A 26,432-nucleotide genomic window follows, 5' to 3' on the forward strand; every position below is an offset into this window, starting at 1 on the left:
GGGGGTGATGATCAGGGGAGTCCCCAATCAATTAAATGAGTTCCCTCATCACCTAAAGCAGGTTATAGGTCATAGATCTTTGTCTGGAGGCATTAGAAGGAGCATGTATCCATAGATTTCACCCCAAGATGTAATCAGCCAGCATCCCTCTAAGCTTCTAGGCTCAGATGAAATAGGTCTAAACCTCAGGCTGAGCCCAAAAGGACATTTTCTCTGGTTGTCTTATTACTCTTAGCTGTAGTTACTTTATACTATGTAAATGGAGAAAATTCATGGTATTGCTCTTCTATAGGTGTCCCCAGTTGTACGTAATGGGGTCTGCTAGAATCATAGAATTTGAGATGACCTCTGTGGCCATGTGGCCCAACCTATACATGAAAGGAATCCCCTCTATAAAGACACTGGACAAATGGTCCTGGGACCATTGCTTAAAGACCTTCCTTGGGTGGGATCCTGATACCTCCTGAGGTAGCATTCCATTTTTGAATAGCTGTCAGTGGAAGTTTTTTTTTCAGATGCCAAGCTTAAACTTGCTTTTGAAATTTTTACCCACTGCTTCAGGTGCTGCCCTCAAGGGCCAGACAAAAAGGGCTAACCCCTCCCTTTGCAATTGTCTCATAGCAAACTTTCTGACCCTCTCCTCTGCACTTAGATCATACTTGTGGGCATATGTCTTATGATTCCTGTTAGAGAACCTAAGTGTTTTGAGAACAGGGATGTGGCTTATTTCATCCTTGTTGTCCCAGCACTTAGCACAGAGTCTTGTATAAAACACTGAAAACTTAGTAAATATTTGTTGAATTTTTTTTTGTGTGTGTATGACTGTTAAGAAGGTTGATCAGTTGGCTGAATGTCAAGCCCCAGAACTCTCTCTCTGCTTTCCAAGTCCTTAGCAGGAAGATCTGAGACATTATCCTTTATTTTGGCCTCTTCTGCTAACTTCCACCCAGATATCTCCATTCACTATATCTCAGTTTCCCTAGGAGAAGTCTGAGGGAGAGGAAAAAAAAAATCCTTCTATTCCTGAGTCATACAGTCCTATACTTATGATACAATCCTGTGGTTAGACTCTCCTTACCCCACCCTCAGGTAAACACACTTGGTGGAGTTGCTTAACATGCAAAATCCTGTATGGAAGACCTGCCTGCACTGCCTGAATAAGTCATTGGCTTGGTTTTCCAAGTACAATGCTGTTGCAGGTACTAGATGGGTTATCTTCTTTTTAATTTTTTTTCCCTGTAAGGAGTATGATGCATAGAGAAATCCCCTTCTCTCTCTTGAGAGAACTCCCTGACCTCCCTAGTTAAGAAATGCCCAGATTTGGGGCTGAAAAGTCATGCACATGTTTGCCTCTGCCATATTATATTCTTTAGCAGGAAATTGCTCAGTACCCCAGTTGCCTCCATCTCTTAAGCTGGGGAATTCCACTGGCAGGCTTCTGATCTTTTACCTGGAATCAGAAATGGAAGCAGAAAGCAGAAGGTGGTCAGGAACTCAAGGTCCAGGAAGTCCCCTCTTACAAGGGCACAGTTTCTCTATTTTCTTCCTTGCCAGGCCCCCAGAAAGTAGGTCCATGAGGCTGTGCTCCAGAAAGAAAGGGGAAGGGAAGAAGTATATGTGTGTGTGTGTGTGTGTGTGTGTGTGTGTGTGTGTGAGGGCATGGGGGTGGAGAGACAGAGATAGAGACAGATTCAGAGAGACAGTTAAGAGACACAGAGAGCTATATACCTTCATCCTTGAGACTTAAAAAAGTCACTGGGGGCAGCTAGGTGGTGCAGTGGATAAAGCACTGGCCCTGGATTCAGGAGGACCTGAGTTCAAATCTGGCCTCAGACACTTGACACTAGCTGTGTGACCCTGAGCAAGTCACTTAACCCTCATTGCCCTGCAAAAAAAGAAAAAAAATAGAATTTCCAATAGAGACTTAACAAAGTCACACAATTCACATTAATAGTGGAGGCCATAAGGTTCTGCCTCTTCTCCTTAAGAAGTTTGGGTCCAGGAACTCCCTGATACTCAAAATTTTTCCCTCTTTACTTTAGGAGTCTTGGTATAGGACCCTGGGATTCTCTTTAGGAAGCTGAGCAGGGCAACGAAGTGGTGAAGTGGATAGAGCACTCACTCTGAAATTGGGAGGACCTGAGTTCAAATCTCAGCTTGGATACTTGTTAGCTGTTTGAGCCTAGGCAAGTCACAACTCCTATTGCCTTAAACATCTGGGGCCATCTCCATTCGCCCAGAAAATATATCTTGCTACTGGACTCAGATGGCTCAGGAGGAGAGAGTGAGGTTCCCTCACTTAAATCCAATTCAGTGCAAGTTATGATATCACCCTGAAGTCAAGGCTCTCTTTGGAATGAAGGACAAACAACAAGGAAGCTGAGTTCAGGAATCTCTAGGAGTATTATCACCAGATTCCCCTAGAGCCAAGTAGGTCCCTCCCACGGTAATTCAAAGTCCCAAAGACCTCATCTTTTAACCTATACAATTTGCCTAGGCTTACCCCAGGTCACACCCTCTGTGTTTATATTACACCAATCTATATATACTTCTATAGTTCCCATCCTCTATCCCCAGAAGAATGTACGCCTTCTTGAGTTGAGAAGAGACTTTTTTACCTTTATTTTGGATCTCCATTGCCTTGAACATTTTTTTAACCGAACCTGTAATTTTATAGGTATGAGGAACTCATAATGAAGAAACTCTTTATCAGTGTATGTCAACAACTCCTCAGCAACTCTCTTTAGAGAGCTGTCGGTGGCACTCAGAGGTTCAGTGATTTTGCTCTGGATGCCACAGCTAGTACTTTGGCAGAGGTAAGACTTGCACCCAGATAGTCCTGATTGGAGACCAACTTTTTATTCATTGTCACATTGCCTCTCAGTCTCCAACACAGTTAAAATTTAATTGATGGTTGTCCAATTGGGGTAGCTGGATCAGGACTGGAGAGGAGAGGAGGTGCTAAGGTCACCATCTTGCAATAATATATAAGATGGGGGCAGCTAGATGGCGAAGTGGATAGAGCACCAGCCCTGGATTCAGGAGGACCTGAGTTCAAATCCGGCCTCAGACATTTAACACTTACTAGCTGTGTGACCTTGGGCAAGTCACTTAACCCCAATTGCCTCACCAAAAACAAATATATATATGACGACTGGAGTAAAGTCCTTTTTCCTTCTGAAGATACATTCAGAGAAAAAACTAAGGAGTCCTGGACAGGGATAATGTGTCAAATCAACAAGTAAAGAAGCATTTACTAAGTCCCTCCTAGGTTCCAGGCACTGTTCAAAGGCCTTGGGGATACACAGAAGAGCAAAACACAGTTACTGCCTTCGAGGAGCTCACCACATAATGGGGAAAACAACATGCAAACAACTATGTATAGATGAAAGAGAAATAAAGGGAACAAGCGCCTCTGAGTCAGACTGCTAAGCCCTTTACAACTATATAAAGAGACATACAGGAAAAATTGGAGATAATCATTGGGAGAGAAGGCACTGGAAGTGAGGATCGAGAAAAGCTTCTAGAAGAAAGTGGAATATTAGCTGAGTCTTAACGGAAACCACTGAAAGCCAGGGAAGAAGTGACGAGGAGGAAGAGAATCCCAGGCACTGGAGACAGTCAGTGAAAATAAGTAGGGAACCAGGAGCTAGAAAGGGGGTAATTTTGGAAAACCCTCTAGTTTATGTATCTAGGAACCTGAAGAAAGCCTGTAAGGGCACCATGCCTAAGCCACTCCCAGGCTTTTGTGTGGACTAGGTGACCTTTAAGATCTCTTTCAATTCAGCGATTCGGGTTGCATCATCCCAGCATGGGATGCAGTCCCAGTGACCTGGACACTTCTCACACGCTCAGGGGACTCAGTCCTAGGGGCTTCATTCTCTGGGCTCTCCTTTCTTTTTCTTATTCATCACCCCCCACTCCACTTTCCTACCCTAGCAGGCCTCTTCCCCCTAAGGAGCCCCTGATGCCTTTTCCTCCGGTGCTTTACAGGAAAGGGTGGAAAAGGAGGGCGGCAGAAGAAAGGAAATAGCACACCCCTCCCAAAGCAGAGGAGATACACACACTCATCGGGTCAGAATTTCCGAAGGAGGCCAGACGGGGTGTTAACTTCCCCGCCCACCCACAAGCCAGATTCGGCCTTCCACCTCAAATCCGCTCTCCTCTACTGGAGGTTCCCAAACCACTCCCCCCAGATCATCCCTCCCATTATGGCCCCGCCCACATCCACAGCAGGCCCCGTCCATTCCAGGAGTACCCGCCCCTCTCCTTTCCAAATGGAATTTCCCCGACCTTCCTTGATAAGCCCTCCCTCTGCGTAAGCCACGCCCCCTCCATCAAGTCCCGCCCGCAAGCCCTGTCGTACGATTCCTCTTCTGCAGACCTTTGCACCCGTCCAAGTCCTGGATGGCTTCCACCCCACGTGCCCCCGACCCCGGATGGGGGCGGGGGGAGAGAGGAAGATTTAGGACGTTCCTCCCTCATGCAGTCCCTCCTCCTTCCTTCGCATTACCGATGACATAAGGCCATCTTCGCCCCGCCCCCTTTCGCCTCCCGGGAAAGCCCCACCTCGCGCCGGCCGGCCGGAGCCCCGCCCTCCGCCGGTGACGCGGCTTCCCGGAGCCCCGCCCTCCGCCGGTGACGCGGGCGCCGTGCCGCTGGCTGGACAGCTTGGGCAGTTGGCGGCGCTGCGGCGGTGGCGGCGGGTGGCAGTTGGGGCGAGCGGGCTTCCCTCCCTCCCTTCCTCCCCCTCTCCCCTCCCCTGCCGGGCCCGTGAGGTCTCCCCGGAGCCGGGCTGGGCCGCGCCGGCACCATGGAGCTGGAAGACGGCGTGGTGTACCAAGAGGAGCCCGGCGGCTCCGGGGCCGTGATGTCGGAGCGGGTGTCCGGCCTGGCGGGCTCCATCTACCGCGAGTTCGAGCGCCTCATCGGGCGCTACGATGAGGAGGTGGTGAAGGAGCTGATGCCGCTGGTGGTGGCGGTGCTTGAGAACCTGGACTCGGTGTTCGCGCAGGACCAGGAGCACCAGGTGGAGCTCGAGCTGCTGCGGGACGACAACGAGCAGCTCATCACCCAGTACGAGCGCGAGAAGGCGCTGCGCAAGCACGCCGAGGAGGTAAGCGAGCTGGGAGGGAGGGACCGACCCACGGGGCGAGGCGAGGCGAGGGCCGCGGGGAGGAGGGGAGCGGAGCGGAGCACCCGGCCGCCCGCCAGCCGCAGCCAGGCCAAAGACGCCCGCCCTTCTCGCCCCCAGCGAGCTCTGGCTCAGCCCGCCCCGCACTGCCTGCCTGCCTTCCCAGGGCAAGCGCCCGCTTTCCAGTCGGGCTCCCCCTGCTCATCTAGGGCCTTGCTCGTGGTTCAAGTTTCCACCCCGAGGAGTGAGGAGGGAGCTGGTTTTGTTTTTTCGTGCAGCGTCTGGCACTCGGTCAGCATAATAAATGCCTTCGAGTGAAGTCTTTTTTTTTTTTTGAAACTCCTAGGAGTTGTTGGTCCCGTCCACTAGAGCCCTCAGTGCTGTTGTATTAGGCCTCTCTACGCCCCTGAGTCAGGTAGATAACCTTGGACAGTTCCCTCCTTCACCTGTTGTGAATTCGGAAAAGCTGGAGGAAGGGAAGGGGAGGAGAGGGGAGAGCTGGGCCAGAGCAAGGGGGGCGGGGGCAGGAAGGAAGAGAGAGACCCTCCTCTTTTCTGCCCCGTTTCCTTTTGCAGACTTCAGTTTTTCCTGTGGATCTGGCTACCTGAACCTTTGTGTAACTTAAGAGGAAAGCTGAAGTGATGTTAGCAAGAACCAGCATTTATTAAGTGTCTGCTGTGTGCCAGGCCCTGGCATTACAAAGAAAGACAACAACAAAACTGCCCCCGCCCCAGTCTAATGGAGTAAACAACATGCAAACAACTATGTACAAACAAGATATATACAGAGTAAATTCGGGGAAGTCTGAGGGAAGGCATTAAGATTATCAGGAGGACTGGGAAGGCTTCTTGCTTTTGGGAATTTAGCTGACTTGAAGGAGCACAGAACCCTAGATTGGGAATCCTAGGCCCGACTCCTGAGGTAACACATTTAGGACTGGAAAGGACCTTAGAGATGCTAAGCCAACCCTCTCATTTTTCAGAGGAGGGAACTGAGACGCAGAGAGACTAAGTGGCTTCTCCAGGGGTTGAGCTGTAGTGTCAGCGACCTCTGACTTTTTGTCCCACTGTTGATTCACTTTACAAGTCTTTGAATCTTGCATTGAATATTTAACAACTATGTTGACCATTGGCTAGTCTGAACCTTTCTGAGCCTCAACTTCCTCATTTGTTAAATGGGGATGATAATACTTGTACTACCTACTTTGTGAGAATGTGTACATAGATCTCAGCTGTTCTTCTATGCTTCCTACTTAGTTCTATGAACCTTCAACAATGAATAACTGAATTTCAGTAAGTTTTGAATTTATGAAAATAATTTCTAAGATTCTTTGAGATGAAATCTGATTTATGACCCATTTCCTATCTTCAGATGTATAATGAATGCGTCCTTGTTCCCCTGTAATTTGCACCAGGTCAGATTAGGTTAAACTTCTTGTTGTACTTACCGGGAGCATTTATTTCCAGTTTTGGTTTTGATACATTAATTTCAAGGAGTGTGATGAATATATCAAAACCAGATTAATCTTGGTTCACTTTAATTTTTAAAATAAGAATATCACCTATTATATTGGGGTGGGGGAGAAGGAAAGGCAGGTATAATGAAATCAAACAAGGAAAGAATTCTGCAAATGTCAAAAGGCTTAGTTGCCACTATCTAGAGAATTGGTACCCCAGGTCTTCCTGGGGGTTGTGGGGAAGGGGGTGGAGAGGGGAGCTGGGTAAGTCTTAGGGAGGGGGTGAAGTCAGTAAAGAGGAAGATTTCAGAGTCCACACTGTATATCTAGGTCCCTAGCCAGGGCTTGAAAGGAAAGTGTCAACTTTCTGGAGGCTGTCTGTTTATAGAAGCACTGTTGAGGACCTACATCCTGTGCAAACTGCTCCCTTTAGCCTCAGGTTTCCCACAGTGTTTGTTATTCATGTCCGACTCTTTGTGACCTCGTGGACTATACTGTCCTTGGAGGTTTTTTGGTAAAGATACTGGAGTGGTTTGCCGTTTCCTTCTTCAGTGGATTAAAGCAGTTAGAGGCTAAGTGACTTGCCCAGGGTCACATAACTAGTAAGTATCTGAAGATGAATTTTGGACTCGGGTCTTCCTGACTCCAGGCCTTGTGGCTCTATCCATTGAGCCACATAAGAATAACACAAGGAGAAGAGGAAGAAGTGGGGGTCTACCTGCTTCCCTATGTGAACTCAGCAATGTTCCACTTTCTTCTTAGAAACCTAGCTCACCCCAGTTAATCTAGGGAATAGATGCAGGGATCCAAAACAAAATTTTATGTAGGCTCATTCCTCACTGAAACTTTTTTTTTTACTAGTTTGTTCAGTAAGAGAGTCTGTCAATAATTAGTAATCAGCTTTATACTTTATAATTGGAAAAAGAAATGCATAGTACCCCTGCTTTGAGAATCTCTGAGCACATGTGTTCTGAGTGGCCTCAGAGCAGTGCACATTGATAAAATATTCAACTGAACTAATTTCCAGTCCTGAAGCAAGATTGTGTTTGATTCTACCTCCACAATGAATCGAATCCAGGGCCCTTAACACTTCTCTTCTGCCTCCTACTTAGGACTTCAGGATCTCATTCTCCAAACTACATCATTCCTTCCTAAGAAACTTCTGTGACACTTTACTGCCTCTAGGATTAATGCTGACCTCTTAGTTTGCATTTAAAGTCCATCACAATCTGGCCTCAGCATACCTTTCCACGTAAGTTTCATGTTATACCCCTTCACAGTACTCACACCATCTTCTCTGGCGTTTAGCTTGCCCATCTCTCAACCTCAGGGCCTTTGCACAGGCTGCCCCCTCTTCCAGTAATGAACTCTCCTTTCTGTCATTTCCTAAGATCCCGTCAACATTCTGTTCATGGGCCACAATCTGTAGGAAATCCTTTGCCGGTTGATAATGTTATCCCTCTTAAATAACAATCATGCATATGCCTATCTTTTTGTTTATATGTTGTATCACCTCAACCATGCTTTCCCCCTCTATTCCAGAATGTGAGTGCCTTGAAGGAAGTGTTGTGTGGTGTTTGTGTTCTTGTATCTGTACCTTCTGCCACAGGAGTGTACACATAGTGGGCCAGCATGGAGGGGTAAATTCTGTACGTTTCCAAGGCAATGCTGTATCAGTACTTACAGGATTCAGGTCAGGGTATTGTGCTACTAAGAATGTCTCAGGTTGACTTCAGCATGGCACCTTTATTCCACCTGAGAGTACACAGTGTATTCGGTACCTTACTGAATTCCCAAATGCTGGCCTGGCTTCTGGCCTCATCACACAGACTTGTCATTTTGCCTATCTGAGTCTCAGTTTTCTTACTTGTACAGTAGAGATAATGTTTGTGTTCCTGAGGGAAAGTACTTTGTTTATTATATCGGATAGTGTGGTTGAGTGGAAAGATTGATGAACTTGGAGTCTGGGAGACATGCTCTCAAATTCCTGCTTCTGACCCGTATTTGCTTTATGCAAGTCACTTAACCTCTCCAAGGCAGTAAAGTAGGTATTAAAATACCTGTCATACCTTCCTTAAGGGAGCCTCAAGTAAAATAACTGCCTTGCTGATGCTATATATAAATGTCAGTCATTATTATCATTTAGTTTCTTAGTACACATAAGCGTCAATAATAATAGTTCAGATTTTATGTATAGCACTTTAAGATTTACAATTAGTTTTCTTGATTACCTCTTATTACAGATAAAGAAATGGAAACACAGAAAGGCCAAGTGACTTGTCTAGGGTCATTGACTCACTAAGTATCAGATATTGTTCAAGTTTAGATATCCTGGCTCTGAATTGCCTGCTTCTCTTTGGTCAGTAGGACCCAATAATGTTTCATGAATGAGTCAGATTGTTAGAACTTCTTTCATGGTTTCTTACTTAGCAAGATATTGGGAAATATATTTTATTGCAATAATAGTTTGACTTGGTATTTGAAAATTTTCTGGCCTTTGTTCTTATTTTTAAATTCAAGTGGGCCTAATTCCCTTTTGTAATGATTGGTCTTGAAAATTGTAAAGGAGCTTATTTACAGATTCTTATCATTCAAAATCCTAATTTCAAGGTTCAGAGTTAATCTTTTAATTCTTTTTCACAGAAAACTTCAGGAATTTTTGAATCATTTGTTTTAGAAAAGCGTTAAGGTTCCTTGTACTACCTGAAAATTTGGCTTCCTTGTAGTTGTAGGAATTCAGTCTTGCTTCATATCACTGGTCTTACTGAGTAAATATTCTTAGGTGCTTATAATAATAATGAAAACATCCATGGAGAAGTAATTTTGAAGAGTTTTAGGCTCTGGAAGAGAGGTAGAATCCTAAATTTATATTGTTGTGACTACTTCCTGTTTTATAGCTTTATTTTAAAGATTACATTCTGTGGGATTGAATGTAGTGGTAAGAGATTACCTGCAAATTTTTTTAAAAAATTATTTTCTTCAAGGAATAAGAGCTTGATCTAAAATAGTAACTAACAATTGTTATTCTGTATACTGACTTGAATAAGTTTCTCTGCTTTGGATGAGTATGAATGTGGGAGAAATAAGGCAATTGTACTGGAAAGCAGAACTTGAAACCCTTTGTTTTTTGCTCTTCTAGTACTTCAAACGAATTGATGAATGTTTTTTTAAATAGAAAGCTATTAATTAAGGGAGTTGATTTTTATTTAAAATTTTTTTGAGTCATTAAAAACATAAATGTGACAGTAATTCCTTCATATTCTGCGCTGCTCAGACTATATTTGGAATATTGTGTTCAGTTCTGGATGTCACATATTAAGTTCATGAATAAACTGGAGGAAATGCAGAAGAGGGCACTTAGGATGATGGTAAAGACTCTTGAGTCTATGACTTCTTCGAAGCGTTGGCTAAAGGAACTTGGAAGTTTTAGCCTGGAGAAGACCTGAGTGGATATATGGGAAGGAATAAGAGCTGTCTCCAGCTATCAGGTTAATGCGGGATTAAACTTGCTCCATTTGACCAGGTAGTAGTTTGCAAAGAAGCAAATAAATGTAGCTTGATGTGAGGAAATACTTGGTAACAACTAGAGCTGTACATAATCGGAATAGGCTGCCTGGGGAGGTCACAGGATCATCATCATGGCATCAGGGTGATGAATTTCCCTTCTTTAAAGGGTCTTCAAACAAAGTTTGCATAAAACTACTCGTCCCATATTATTGTCATGGGAATTCCTTTTGTTCTGTAAGGTCTGATTTCAATCTTAAATTATGTGATTCTGCATAAATATTATATACATGAACAATGACAGTAGTAGAGATTAATACCTATAGCAGATTCTTGTTGCAAAATATGAGATGGAGTCCTAAAAAAAAAACTTTATCTGACAGAGCTGCTACCTCTATCAAGGTATCCAAATGAGTGGTTCAGATGGTAAACATTGGTGATTTAAACAGATTAGTATATGTGATAAACGCTGTGTTTTCCCTAGATCACTTGCATGAAGCTTCAAAATCCATGTTTTAAGTAAGATGTTCTGCAAATAATTATTACATTGGAAAATTAATTTCCATTTAGTGATTATAAAAGTTGACTCTCCCCCCCATCCCAAGTCTTCCTTGATATGTTTCTCTCCCTTTATTTTATGTCATACCCACATGGAGTTAACATGTAGTGTGCTATATTGGACTGAAGGCTAGCCTGATAAAATCACAAGTCTGGAGAGACTATGATAGATATATCTATATACTCTTATAGATGGATATATACATACATGTATGTGTATATAAAATTACAATAAATTAGCATTATATATTCATACTAAAAGAAAGCATATCAAAGCCTTACTGGGTCCCAATATGCTATCTTTTGAGCTGACCAAAAGAATTCATCACCTGGTAGCCAGCTTTCTCATGCTGAGCCTCTCAGAATTTATCTAGCTCCTTGGGTAATTGACATGGCTTATGCTTAGTTCTGGGCCAGAGTGTTTTCAGCTTGGTGTAGGAACTGGCAGAGCATATGTGCTCTAATTGCAGACGTTTGAGAACTCTGAGGCATCATAGTAGGACATTAGTAGAGGATTGCTTTGCATTTTTAACTTTGTCATAGCTCCTTATTGTGACATATTTTGCTTGAATTTTTCCTTTAGACCTTTGGAAGATGTGGGGTTTTGACAGATTCTTTAAAAAGGGGCATCTTTTTATGGACTTTTTCTCTGATTTTATTCTAATGAAAGAGTAGGTTTATAATATGTAGCATGAAATCATCATAGATATTTTGAACCCTTTTTTTTGTTTTTTGGGTTTTTTTTCTTTTTCAGGGCAGTGAGGGTTAAGTGACTTGCCCAGGGTCACACAGCTAGTTAAGTGTCAAGTGTCTGAAGCTGGATTTGAACTCAGGTCCTCCTGAATCCAAGGCCAGTGCTTTATCCACTGAACACTTTTTCAGTATAAAGTGAAATTTGGTGAAGACAAGAATTACATTAATACTCCTTTATTTTCCTGCCTTTAAAAAAAAAACCAAACAAACCGACCTCTCCCTTTGGATCTAGATGTTAACCAGTACTACTTGTGCATTTAATTATAATTTTCTGGATAATTTTTTTTTAACTAATAGAATCCTAAATAAGTTATTTAAGAGTTCCATGTACATTTCATTCAATTAACATGAGATAATAGCTGAAGGGAGGAAGTGAACATATTATCTAATGGAGATTTGGTATTTTAGACCAATAGTATATAATCATTTAACTTGAATACCACAGAGCACTAGATTTGGAGACAGATGACCTAAACCTAAATCTTGCTTCTGCTGCTTATTCATTACTTGTGTGAAATTGGGCAAGTCACTTCATATCTTCCTATTTCTAGGCTTTAGTTTACCTTATCTGTAACTTGAAGGATTTGAACTTTAAACTTTCAAATCTATACAACCTTTCAGCAAAAATGCCATTAGATTTTCATTTAGGAGGACCCAAACTCTGTATATATAGTATTAGGCTTGAAATGGTGTTGTCCTTGACTCCTCTTTCATATTCATTCCACTTAACCTACTATTGCCAAGTCTTACTGTTTTTACCTTCACAAGCTCTTATACAAATCTCCTTCTTTATACTCCAACAGCTGTGTCAACCTGGTGTAGTTCCTCATCACCTCTCTCTTGGACTGTTGCTGTAGGTTTCAGGTTTGCTTCCCTGCCTCAAATTTTTTTTTCCTACTTCAATTCATCCTCCATTCAGTTGCCAAAGTGATTTTTCCTAAAGCACAGATCTGACCATGTCATCAAGAGTGACCTGCAGGTTCAAATAGAAACTGCTCAGCTTGGCATTTACAACTTGGCTCCTTCCTTTCCAGTTTTCTGTTTACTCCCCTTGGAAGTACTTGAACAATTCAGTAGCGCTGGCTTTTTTGCTGTTCTTATTGTGGGGCGTTGTAGTCTTTCAATTTTGTTTGCATTTGCAACTGGATGTCTCTTAAGTTTGGGATTCTCTCTTCCTCAACTCTGCTTCCTATTATTTTTTTTGGGGGGGGGCAGGGCAATGAGCGTTAAGTGACTTGCCCAGGGTCACACAGCTAGTAAGTGTCAAGGTGTCTGAGTTGAATTTGAACTCAGGCCCTCCTGAATCCAGGGCCAGGGCTTTATCCACTGTGCCACCTAGCTGCCCCCTCCTAGTCTCTTTTAAGACTCCTGTCCTTACTTTCTGCAAGAGAACTTTCCTGGTCCTCCCCCCCTTCACTCTGATACTACTTTCTGTTTGTTTCTCTATATGACTTGTATGTTGTGTGTTTCTCTCCCATTAGAATGTGAGCTCTTTGAGGAAAGGGACATAATTTCTGCTTTCATTTGTTCTCAGTACTTAGCACAGGTGCTTTATTGACTGAATGAGATGACACAGTACTATTTTCATTATGATTATGAATTATTATTTATGTTCTGACTTGTAGGAAAGGTTGCCATCATTTAAGGTACCAATAGCAGTATTTCCTATTACACCTTTAGCAGCTGTTTACCAGATGTTTTGTCTAAGTGCTGACTTGACTCATCTGTGACTGGTTAATTCTCATTTGGTTACACTAGAACAGAGATCAGCAAACTTTCAGAAGTGGTGTGCCACTCATTCAAGCCTAAGGGTTCGTAGAAAGATCTTCTAAATGCTAATAAACAAATATATATTAAATAAATAGTGTTTGTATATGAAGCTGTATTTACTATTAAATTTAAATGTTGGGGAGAGGGAGGAAGCTAGAGATTCTGCTTCATTTCCTCCAACACCCTTCCCTGAAAGAAAAGTTAAGATACACAATGAAGCTTTTAACGAAATGCACAGACAAGAACAGAGAAGTCCAGAAGGCGATCCAGACAAGCAGGTCAGCTTAGGAACTAAGTGTATTTCATATATATATATATGTGTGTGTGTGTGTGTGTATATGATAAGTTGTACATAATATAGATCTGTGCTTTCATATATGACCATTTTCTGTTCCAACAAAACATAAAGCTTAAAATCCTGAAAAAAATGTAAATGTCAAGCATATCAGTATTTATTTAGTAGGACCCTTGACCCTTCTCTTGCTTTGCTGGGTTTTCTGACATCTATATATTTGTATACCTGAAGTCAAGAGGCATTTGCTGATGTTAGAGTTTCTGGGGACCAATTTTTAATTGGGGAGTGTTAGCTAAGCGGCTCGCCACAATATTGGGGCAAGGAAGGAGACCGGCAGCCTCCTTCAAAACAAAATAGGATTGGGGCAGCTAGGTGGCGCAGTGGATAGAGCACCGGCCCTGGAGTCAGGAGGACCTGAGTTCAAATCCGGCCTCAGACACTTGACACTTACTAGCTGTGTGACCCTGGGAAAGTCACTTAACCCCAATTGCCTCACTAAAAAACAAAAACAAAAAAAAACAAAAAAAAAAACAAAATAGGATTTATTTTAACAAGAACGAACTTAAAAAAAAAAAACACAAACAGGATCAGTAGCCTCAAGGGAAAGGAAATAAAATGGGGAAAGGGAAATTATACAATCTGAAGAAATACCACCGCCCAGGAATCAGCTGAGAATACACAGCAGAGCTCCTGTCGCCTTCCAGTGTCCAGCTAGAATGGCAAATTCTCCTCCCTCAATCCCAGAAAACCCCCAAACCCCAGCCGATTGACTGGCCGCTCTGACAGTCACATGACTGCCCTCACAAGGCTTCCAATCATTATAATCTTGCCAGGCCCATGTAGGCCCTCCACAAGTGGTGATGACATAAGGTGCCAGCGCCATGGCAACGGCTACATCCAGTGGGTGGAGCACCGTTTGGTTTGCGTGCCAAGGCATAAAAACCTTAAATAACAATTCTTTACAAGTTCTTAATATGAGATGATCTATTGGGATGGGTCTTGTGGGACCAACCAACCAACCAGAAAGGGGTCCCATATCTTCTCTAAGATAGCCAGTTACAAAATGTGTTTCAAACACATCCATATCAACCCTTTCACTAGGGGTACCTGCCATTTTTGCCAGGTCATCTAGGGGTAGGTTGTGCATATCTGGGGATTGGGGCTGGGTGGGGAGGGGTTCCCACTGGTGCCAGAGTAGCTTCTAGAGGTGCCTGGATCATTGTTGTAACTGATCCCAAGCAGCTTGTCAACACCTGGAGCAGGAGGGGAATAATCGGCATTGGAACCTGGGGACCTCTACTTCCTACTGCCCCAGCTACCATTGCTGCTGTCCTACCTTTACCTCTAGTACTGCCAGAACGGGTTCCCATGATTTCCCAGCTGCCACTTCTGCAAATAGAGTGAAGGTCTTTCCTCTGCAGCTATGAACTAAAGACATCTTGTCTTCCCCATCCCTTTGGATGCCAGAATTTTATTAATTTCCAAGTATGTAACTAAGCACATTATTTTTGGATTTACCTTACCCTCATAATCTGGATATAGGCCCCAGCTTCCCTACCCTTTCCCTACCCTTGCTTGGGCAGATAGTCCTGTCCCATACTCCAGCCCTGTTTAATAGACATTCTGATTTCAGGCCTCACCCCGTTTCTATTACTAAGTCAGTCCTTTTATTTATTTATTTTTAGTGACCTTTTATTATTTTAAAAAAATTAATTATTCTTGTTATCTTCTCTTATTACATTATGCACATTTACTAACATATCCTTTCCTTCCCATCTATCTCTTATAAGAAAAGAAAAATGTCATGATAGAAACTCATGATAGAAAATGTTCTCCACATACAGAGAAAAGAACTGTGGATTCTGAATACAGATTGAACCATACTGTTTCTACTTTTTGGCTGTTTTTTTCCTTTTTTTTTTTTTCTTTTTTTGGTTTTTTCCCTTGTTTTGATTCTTCTTTCATAATATGGCTAATGCAGGAATATGTTTAACGTCATTGTACATATATATATATATAACCTATATCAAATTGCTGTCTTGGAGAAGGGGGAGGGAAGGGAAGGAGGGAGAAAAATTTGGAACTCAAAATCTTATGAAAACAAATGTTGAAAACTCTTTACATGTAACTGGAAAATAATAAAATAACTTTTATGATTAAAAAAAAGAAAAAAGTAAAAAAAAAGTTCAGGAAAACTAACAAGATGTAGAAAAGTCTGATGTATCCAAGGTTTCATACCCAATAGACACCCCAACCTCTGCAAAAAGATAATTAATTCTATAGATGAGTTAGTGTGAAATTAAAAAATGGTTGAAAACAGTATAAGTGGATTGAAAATCTACCTCCCATTTGGAAAGAGTGATTGCTTGCTCTTAAGCTATTTTTCCTACTGAGGAATTTAAATTATAGAGATATTCTCTTGAAATGATCTGAAAAAATAGGTTTGAAATTGCTGTTAAACTTTATATATCTCCTTTTTCCCCTCCTATCAGAGCATATTTAGATTGTGTAAACTTTTGTAATTGAGATAGTGATTCTTTCCTCAGTTGGATGCTTTCTTCCAGCACATCTTATTTCTGACTGGTAATGTGCTGTCCAATTAGTACTGTAGATCTTGAGAAGAGTTATAGAATTTTATCTGTGTAAGGTCATGTAAATGGGAATACAAACATTATACTCCAGTTTTTCTTGAAATGTTGGTTTTTCTTTGTTATCACTGCATTCATCCTCAAGAATTGTTCAGATGAAACTGCCATGTATAAAAATCTAAGATTATTTTAATGCTATTTTGGAAAACATGCTGAATTTTAACTTGAACAGGTCATGCCAGATTAACCTTCCTTCTTCTCCCCTCCCCTCCCCTTCTTTCAACTTGTATATTAGGGGTATGTTATAGATAGAGTCTCTCCAGATTTTAGCAGTCTGCCATTCTGTTCTGTAGAAGCTAGAAAGCTGGGTTATATAATGATATATTTTGGTGAATTTTGAATTGGTTGCATGACCAAGATATAGTTATAACTAGATTGATATGAATTTAAAAGTTCTTATGGTATATAAAAAGAGAGTCACATCTGGAGTCAGTGGACCTGAGTTCAAATTCTGGTTCTGCTGTGTAATATATCAGTGTGACACTGGGCAAAATCATTTAGCATCTCTGAGCCTTGTCTATAAAATGAAGACATTGCTTAAATAAATGAATGCACAACCCTCTTCTAACTTTAAATTTGTTATCCTAGAAAGACATGGATTTGAATCTTGCCTCTGACATTTTATTTTACTGTGTAACCTTGGGCAAATCCCTTTACCTCTGTGAGCTTCAGTTTCCTTATCTGTAAAATGGCAATAATAATGTTTATATAACCAATAAATAGCAAATTTAAAAATGCTTTATAAATGTGAGCTTTTATTATTTACTCAGGTGAAGGGTATATGCACATGTACACACACATTTTACAGAAAACAGTTGAAACCATTTTCCTTTAGCTCTGACTTTCTCATCCTTATATCACATATTCCTTCTGCCACATTCTGCTGCCTGTTTCACATGATGAAGTAGCCTAATTCCTTACTAGTGCTAACCTCCTCTACCTGTTCAGGTGATCCCCTTTCTTCCTGTTTCCTCCAACAGATTGTCCCCTCTTTCATCCCCACTCTTTAATTTATTTTCATTTTATCTGCTGCCTATAAACATGCCTGTGTCCCTAATTCTGAAAAAAACCTCTAAACTGATCCATCTCCACTGTCTTCCTATATATCTCTTCTGCCCTTTGTGGCTAAAGTCCTTGAAAGAGCAATCTACAATAGGTGACTCCACTTTCTCTCCTCTCACTCTCTTTTAATTCCTTACAAATGATATTCTTACCTTTATTCCACAAAAACGGCTCTCTCTAAAGTTAGTTACCAGTGATTTCATACTTGCCAAATCCAATGGGCTTTTCTCAATACTCATTTTATTTGACCTCTCTACATCCTTTGACATTTGATCACTTTCTCTCCCTTAATGCTCTCTTCTTCCTAGGTTTTCAGGACATCACTCTCTCATGATTCTTCTCCTACCTGTCTGGGTGGTTCTCAGTTTCTTTTAGGTAGTAGTCTTTTTTGTTTTTTTTTGGTGAGGCAGTTGGGGTTAAGTGACTTGCCCAGGGTCACACAGCTAGTAAGTGTTAAGTGTTTGAGGCCGGATTTGAACTCAGGTCCTCCTGACTCCAGGGCCGGTGCTCTATCCATTGTGCCATCTAGGTGCCCCTGATTCTCAGTTTCTTTTGCTGGGTCCTTATCCAGATCATACCCTCCAGCTGTCCCACACTGGGCCCTCTTCTCTTCCCCCTGTATCCTACTTCATTTGGTGATCTCACTAGCTCCTGTGGATTTAATGATCATCTTTATACAGATGATTCTCAAATCTGCCTTTCCTGCCCTGGTCAGCAGAGGTGATCTCTGATTTCACATCTCCAACTGCATTTTAGATATTTGGAACTGGATGTCCAGTAGACATTTTAAATTCAACAAGTCCCTGTCAGAACTCATTATCTTTCCTCCTAAACCCTCTCCCTGCCTCCTACCTTGTCTTTTTCTATTGAGGGCAACATCAAACTCTCAGTTCTTGCTCACAATTTAGGTCGATTTCACCTTTTCAATATCTCTTGGCCCATCCTCTCCTTTGACTGTGCCATCACTTTTGTGCAGGTCCTCTTTACCTCGTACCTGTACTATTACTATAGCCTGCCGGTGGGTCTACCTGCTTTAAGTCCCCGCTTTAATTCATCCTTCATTTAGCCACTAAAGTGATTTTCCTAAAGTGAGGGGCCAAAACTTCTACCTCCTTTGTTTGTTTTTGTTTTGTTTTTGCCGGGCAAGGAAGGTTAAGTGATTTGCCCAGGGTCACACAGCTAGTAAGTGTTAAGTGTTTGAGGCCGGATTTGAACTCAGGTCCTCCTGAATCCAGGGCTGGTGCTTTATCCACTGGGCCATCTAGCTCTTCTCCCCCCCCCCCCCCATTCAATAAACTCAAGTGGCTGCCTATTGCCTTCAGGCTCAAATATAAAAACCTTTGTTTGGCATTCAAAGCCCTTCATAATCTAGCCTTCTCCTAATTTTCTGTTTCTCACACTTTACTACCCAGCATCTACTTTTTGATCCAGTGACACTGGCCCTTTTGCTATTCTACCACCACCAAGACATTCCATCTCTTGGCTCTGGGCATCATCTCTTTTCCCCCATGCCTGGAATGCTCTCTTTCCTCACTTCCACCTTACTGGTTTTCCTGACTTAATAACCCAACTAAAATCCTTCCTTCTAGGTGGGTTAGCGGTACCAAACTTGGAGCTCTACTATAAAGCGGCAGTCATCAAAACTATCTGGTACTGGCTGAAAAATAGAGTGGTAGATCAATGGAATAGGCTAGGCTCAGGAAATGCAGTAGTAAATGACACTAGTAATGTAGTGTTTGATAAACCCAAAGACTCTAGCTTCTGGGATAGGAACTCAGTATTTGACAAAAACTGTTGGGAAAACTGGAAGATAGTATGGCAGAAATTAGGCATAGACCAACATCTTACACCTTATACTAAAATAAGGTCAAAATGGATACACGATTTAGACATAAGAGGTGATACCATAGGTAAATTAGGAGAGAAAAGAATAGTCTACCTATCAGATCTTTGGAAAGGAAAACAGTTTTTGACCAAACAAGAGATAGAGCATTATAAAATGCAGAGTGGATGATTTTGATTACATTAAATTAAACAATTTTTGTACAAACAGAAGCAATGCATCCAAAATTAGAAGGGAGGCAGAAAGCTGGGAAACAATTTTTGAGGCCAGTACTTCTGATAAAGGCCTCATCTCTAAAATATATAGGGAACTAAATCAAATTTATAAGAACCCAAGTCATTCCCCAGTTGAGAAATGGTCAAAGGATATGAACAGGCAGTTTTCTGATGAAGAAACCAAAGCTATTCCCATATGAAAAAATGCTCTAAATCTCTAATGATTAGAGAGATGCAAATTAAAACAACTCTGAGGTACCACCTGACACCTATCAGATTGGCTAAAATGATAAAAAAGGAAAATAATAAATGTTGGAGAAGCTGTGGGAAAATTGGAACACTAATCCATTGTTGGTGGAGCTGTGAACTGATCCAACCATTCTGGAGAGCAATTTGGAATTATGCCCAAAGGGCGATAAAGCTGTGCATACCCTTTGGCCCAGCAATACCACTTTTGGGTCTTTTTCCCAAAGAGATCATGGAAGGGGGAAAGGGACCCACATGTACAAAAATATTTATAGCTGCTCTTTACGTGGTGGCAAAGAATTGGAAGTTGAGGGGGTGCCCATCAATTGGGGAATGGCTGGACAAGTTGTGTTATATGAATACAATGGAATACTATTGTGCTATAAGAAACGATGAGCAGGAGGAGTTCAGAGAAACCTGGAGGGTCTTGCGTGGGCTGATGATGAGTGAGATGAGCAGAACCAGAAGAACATTGTACACAGTATCATCAACATTGAGTGTTGATCTACTGTGATGCACTATATTCTTCTCACCAATGCAATGGTACAGAAGAATTCCAGGGAACTCATGATAGAAGAGGATCTCCAAATCCAAGGGGAAAAAAAAAAAGAACTGTGGAATATAGATGTTGATTGAACCATACTATTTCTTTTGTTTTGGGTGTGTGTGTGTGTGTGTGTGTGTGTGTGTGTGTGTGTGTATAGATAGATAGATAGATAGATAGATATAAAACCTATATCAGATTACCTGCTGTCTAGGGGAGGGGGGAGGGAGGGGAGGGAGGGAGAAAAATCTGAAATTGTAAAGCTTGTATAAACAAAGGTTGAGAACTATCTTTACATGTAACGGAAAAAAAATACTTTATTAATTAAAAAAAAAAAATCCTTCCTTCTGTGGGAAGACTTCCCCAGCCCCTCTTAATTCTTAATTTAACCTTCCCCTGCTATTTATTTATTTGTTTTGATTTTAACAGATATTTTTATTTATAGTTTTGAGTTCCAATTTTTACCCCCCTCCTCGAGGTGGCAAGCAATCAGATTTGGGTTATACATGTACGTGCTAATTATTTTCTATCCCGTGCAGATCTTGTTTGTAAATATGTTTGTCCTCTCCCGCCCCACCTCCCAGATTGTAAACTCCTACCCAGCACTTAGCACAGTGCCTGGCACATGGTAAGTGCTTAATAAATGTTTGTCATTGATATGTGTGTAAGTGTGTTGGATGTGCATATAGAAGTCTACCCCTTTACTGCATTACCCATTATCATTATGCTTGTTATCTTTAAAGCTCAAACAAATAATTCATCTTAATAAATGAGATCTCTTGCTTGGCAATACAGATCAGCACCTTCTCTGTAATTTGTAGTTTTAGAGATTTGTCTGAGGCCCTGAGAGGTTAAGCAACTTTTCCAGGGTTAAGAGTCTAGATCTTTTTGATTGAGACCAGCTCTGTATCCATTACCTTGTGCTGTTGCTCACCTTATGTCCTTGTACTTATTTATTTATTGATTTTGTTTGTTTGCTTGTTTGTTTGTTTTTGCGGGGCAATGGGGGGTTAAGTGACTTGCCCAGGGTCACACAGCTAGTAAGTGTCAAGTGTCTGAGGCCAGATTTGAACTTAGGTCCTCCTGAATTTAGGGCCAGTGCTTTATCCACTGAGCCACCTAGCCGCCCCTATTTATTGATTTATTTATGGATTTATTGATTCATTCATTCATTTATCTATCTATCTCTCTATTTATTTATGGCACGGCAATGAGGGTTAAGTGACTTGCCCAGGGTCACACAGCTAGTGTCACATGTCTGAGGCTGGATTTGAACTCAGGTTCTCCTGAATCCAAGGCCAGTGCTTTATCCACTGTGCCACCTAGCTGCCCCTCTTTGTATTTATTTTATATGTACTTTGGTTATACTTAATTTTTTCATGCAGAACATAACTTTTAGTTATTAATTTAAACAAGCCAAAACATGTATAGTTAAGCAAAAAAAATTTCTGCACTGGTCTTGTCCAAAAAATATGATTCATTCTACACTCTTGTTCACCTCTCTATCAGGAGGTGGGTAGCATGTTTCATCTTTAGTCCTCTGGAATCGTGGTTGGTCATCAGTCTTGTTATTCTATCACTTGTTCTCTTGGTTCTGTAAACTTTTCTGTCCCATCATAGAAGTTTCCCCAGGTTATTTTGAAACCATTTCCTTCATCATTTTTTAAAGCACAATAGTGTTCTACTATTGTGCTGTAAGAAACAATGAGCAGGCGTTTTCAGAGAAACCTGGAAGGACTTACATGAACTGATGCTGAGTGAGATGAGCAGAACCAGGAGAACATTGTACACAGTATCAACAACAATGTATGTTGATCAACTGTGATAAACATGACTCTTCTCAGCAATACAGTGGTCCAAGATAGTTCCAAAGGACTCATAATGGAAAATGCTCTCCAAATCCAGAAAAAAAAAGAACTGTGGAATCTAGATGCAGATTGAACCATACTATTTCCATTGTTTTTGTTGTTGTTTTCCTTTTTGAGGTTTTTCCTTTTTGCTCTGATTCTTCTTTCTCAGCATGACTAATGAAGAAATAGGTTTAATGTGATTGTACATATATAACCTATATCAGATTACTTGCTGTCTTGGGGAGGGGGGAGGGAGGGAGAAAAATTTGAAACTGGAAATCTTAATGAAAACAAATGTTAAATGATCTCTACTTGTAACTGGAAAAAAATAAAAATACTTTTATGATTAAAAAAAAAGCACAATAGTATTCTATCATACCCGTATGCCATAATTTGTTCATCCATCCCCAATTTAGGGATACCCCACCTTGGTTTCCCATTCTTTGCCATCTCAAAAGTAACTATAAATATTTTTGTACATCCTTAGAGTTCTTTCTTTACTAACTTTAGACAGGGGTAGAAGCTAAACTGAGACCCTTCTCTTCTTCTGGGGTTTGAGCCACATTGCTGTCCCTTGCTTCTGGATTTGCTAATTTTTTGATACATTGCATGGACCTTGAGACCATTTCTTACTCTGGAAAGCACCCTCTAGAAGACCTGTAGGTTTTCTCTTCAGGACACCTTGAATCTGTGTATGACCTGGAATTGTGTAGTAAGTGACAAAGCTGCCAGTTGGCACCTCTTTCCATTCTAGTGGACTAGACTGGGTTTGGGACCTCTTCTTGCCCTGGTGCATGGCCTCTCCTTGGGCACTGGACTGCTTCACAAAGCTTGCATAGTGCTCCTGGCTGTAATCCTTCCCCACAGTCCACAGAGCTCTGTCTGCTTTTTTATGCTGCTCTGGGGTGGAAAAATGACCCACTGACTTCTTGGATTTCCCCATCAACATTTGATCTGGTACATTTTCTGGATCTATTTGGAAGAATTTTTTTTTTTTGGTGGGAAGTGGGGGAGATTCGCTGAACTACTTCCTACTTCTCTGTCTTGGTTCTGCCTTGCATTATGTTTCTTTTACTTAGACTTTTATGTGAACATGTTGTTTCCCCCTATAGCACTCATTGGTAAAAAGTTTTTGAGCACACAATTCAATAAGTGCCTATTTATAATTATACATGTACAATTGTGCTATATTATGTACATCCATTGTATCAAACTCATATAGAAACAGCCACATATTGACTTAGAAAACCAAAAACTATATGGATTTAGAAAGCCAAATTTGTATTATATTATTTATTTTGTTAAACATTTCTCAATTACATTTTTTTGGGGCGAGGCAATTGGGGTTAAGTGACTTGCCCAGGGTCACACAGCTAGTACGTGTTAAGTGTCTGAGGCCCGATTTGAACTCAGGTCCTCCTGAATTCAGGGCCAATGCTCTATCCACTGCGCCACTTGGTTGTCCCCCCAAATTACATTTTAATCTCAAGTTTAATTTATACTTTTTTGAGTTTTGTAGGGCACAAGTTTGATATATCTGTGCATTATAAAACACAAAAATGGAAATTAAACAAAGAAATAAAGAAATAAATAATTTTTAATCTAGTATAAAAAAACTTTTTTGTCCTTCCAAGGGACTTAGGATGTACGCACTGCTACTTCTGGTGAAGGTAGAGTCCAGAGGATTGGGTGTAGGGCTAGGTGGAGGAAGGTTACTTGCATGTCCTTCTAACTGCTTGGTCTTTGGTAGTAGGCTGGGGAAAGAGCAGCATAGGCAGGCAGTGGCTACAAGTATGCTGAATAGCTGTGCTGCTCTCTATGGTTCTCATGTTTTCTTTAATGCACCCTCCAATTTATAGAGAATTACCATTGTAGATTTGCCTTCTTTGAGGACAAGTACTTTTAATTTATGTGATTGTACCTCCTGTGCCTAGTACAATTCTTGGCATATAGTAGGTGCTTAATAAATGATTGTTTAATTAACTAATCCCATTGCTGAGTAGCACTTAGTATCTTCAGGTAGCTAGGACCTTTGCTTAAGGTTACAGAAAATGTGTTTAGCTTTTATAAATGTAGTTATCTCCTTGTTAAATAAAGCAAGAGCACTAGGATACCCACTTGAACAAACTGATAATTAGTTAACACTTTTAGTGACTTTGTTCTTATTTCATAATCAGGAAAAATTAAGTTGTGTGCATATCAATGTTTTATTTGAATGTTTTTGTATGTTTTTACTTATATGCTGAAGACTCATTTTCTTTGTTAATTGATAAATTTAATTGGTAAATGTTGTTAAAGCTTCCACTAACAGATATGTGTATTCAGACATGTGAATCAGAACCAAAAAGATAATCCTAGCAAAATCCTCAGAACAATAACAGAATCAAACTCCCAATCAAAACCATTTATTAAGCAAAAAAGAGCTTCCATAAAATCTCAGCTAAAACATCAAAAATTATATCAAATGATTTGCCATGCAAACTTACCATTCTTTTATTTACTCATTGGCAAAAGAAAGCTAATCATATGTATTAATATTTTAAAAAATTAAACTTTTAAAATATTGATTTGTGTGTAAATTGCCTTCCTTTCCAAATATCCCTCCTTTACCAGAGAGCCATTTTATTCAATAAAAAAAAAAAGTGGGGACTGGAGGTGGGGGTGGGAAGAGATAACAGATCAGTGAAGCAATACATGTGGTGGTGTACACTGGCCAATATAGTCCCCCATCTTTGCAAAGAAGGAAGTGAGATACGTTCTCCTGTTTTAGAGTCAAACTTGGTCATTTTAATTAACCAACTTTCTGTTCTGATTTTTCTTGTTCATTTACCTTGTTGTCCTTATGTGTATTGTTTTCTTTTTCTTTCTTTTTTTTTTTTTGCATTTCTTTGCATGTGTATTGTTTTGGTTCTTAGTTTACTCTGTTATGTGCATGAACTACAGTAAACTAGAACTAAAATTGTGTTGCGTGTGTTTTTAAACATGGGGCCTTCTCACACTTTACGTGTCTGCATTAATGTAATTCCGACTTGGTTGCTTAATCATTTGTGTCTGAGTTATGTTGTTTACCTTCACTGATTGTTGGTTTCTTTTTTCTCATAGTTCTATGCTTTCTTACCACTTTTATTAATTTTTCCATGAGTATATTTTGCTATTTGTCACTTCACTTTAAATATGGCTTTGTGTCCTGTACTTGGTGCTGAAGTAATCTTTTTTTTCTATGCCATTGCTTCTAAAGAATATCTTGATATAAGTCCATAACTTAAAGACAAATGACTTTTTTCTCAAGCAGAAATGGACCTGTCATTCACATAAGTTTTCTTTTTGTATTTTTGGTTATTAGGTAAGAATGTACATAGTGCTTCAGTGCACCTATAACATGATAGTAGATATTCAGGAAACAATTTGGGGTTGATGATTCCACAATGATGGAAACTCTCTATTCTTTGTGGATTATTTTAGCCAGAGCTCTGTTTTTGAAGCCATAGTATGCAAAATGTCAGTTTTCCAGTGCATTTCAAAAATGGTCATTTCTTCATGCCTGCATTTTCCAAGTTACTGAAGATTATGTACCAAAATTTTATTTTGATTGGTTTTGTTGGGAATATTTCATAACTTTACAATGGTACATTCTAGCTCATATACCAGTATATATTGAACATAGTTGGGCTTTTTTCTCATGGTCATTAACACCAATTATTGCTTTGTCTAGAGTGAATTTCATGTAATTGTGGGATTTTGGATCTGAATAGGACTTTAGATATCATGTTGTTCAAACAATTTTTTAAAAATATTTTTTCTAATAGCTTTTGTTTTTTTATATTGCTTGAATTTTCCCCAGTATACCTCTTCTTTGCCCTCCTAGAGTGTCTGTCATGTCATGAAACAGGTATCTATTTGTTTATTTACATTTGAATCAATTCTTTGTTATAGCACTGAGACCTTTATCAGAAACTTGTTACAAAGATTTTTCCCCTACTTAATTCATTTCTCTTCTGATTTTAGTTACAATTTAGTACAAACCTTTTTTAATTCTATGTACTCAAAATGATCTATTTTATCATCTTTCATTCTTTATATCCTATCCCATCACTGATCATGAACTCTTCCCCTAGCCATAGATCATATCAGATAAAGTTTAAAAAGAAAAAAGATAAGAAAAAATTCAACAAAACTGATAACACACATTGGAAAAGTCTGATAATATATGGAGTGTCTCACACTTGTGGACTTCCCACCTCTGCAAAGGAATGCATTGGGAGTATCTTCTCATATCTCTTCTTTGGGGCCATGATTGTTCTTTGTAATTTACAATATTGACTTTTGGTTTTTGTGGTGGTTCTCTGCATTTACATTGTTATAGTCATTGTGCATATTGTTTTCTTGGTTCTGCTCATTTGCTTCTGCATCAGGTCATGTAAATATTTCCATGCTTCTCTGTATTTATCATATACATCCCACACAGAATTAGTCCATTATGGTCATGTATTATAATTTGCTTAGCCAATACATGGGCATCTACTTTGTTTCCAGTTCTTTGCTACTGAAAAAAGT

The 26,432-nt window shown here is 40.4% G+C and overlaps 1 protein-coding gene across 10 annotated transcripts in view; it reads left to right on the plus strand.

The window, feature by feature from the left end:
• The first annotated feature begins 4,675 nt into the window (after positions 1-4,675).
• SPAG9 (sperm associated antigen 9) overlaps positions 4,676-26,432 on the plus strand; it is a 149,585-nt gene continuing 127,828 nt past the window's right edge. For 7 of the 10 annotated variants that reach the window (XM_043962937.1, XM_043962931.1, XM_043962938.1 and 4 more), the window contains exon 1: positions 4,677-5,116. In XM_043962937.1, coding sequence (XP_043818872.1) covers positions 4,814-5,116 — 303 coding nt within the window. In that variant the 5' untranslated portion in view covers positions 4,677-4,813. Of the gene's footprint in view, positions 5,117-26,432 lie in introns of all 10 variants that reach the window. The other 3 variants (XM_043962930.1, XM_043962934.1, XM_043962933.1) reach the window with 1 other exon arrangement.

The sequence above is a fragment of the Dromiciops gliroides genome, chromosome 4 (assembly GCF_019393635.1).
Source record: "Dromiciops gliroides isolate mDroGli1 chromosome 4, mDroGli1.pri, whole genome shotgun sequence".
NCBI classification, from domain to species: Eukaryota; Metazoa; Chordata; class Mammalia; order Microbiotheria; family Microbiotheriidae; genus Dromiciops; species Dromiciops gliroides.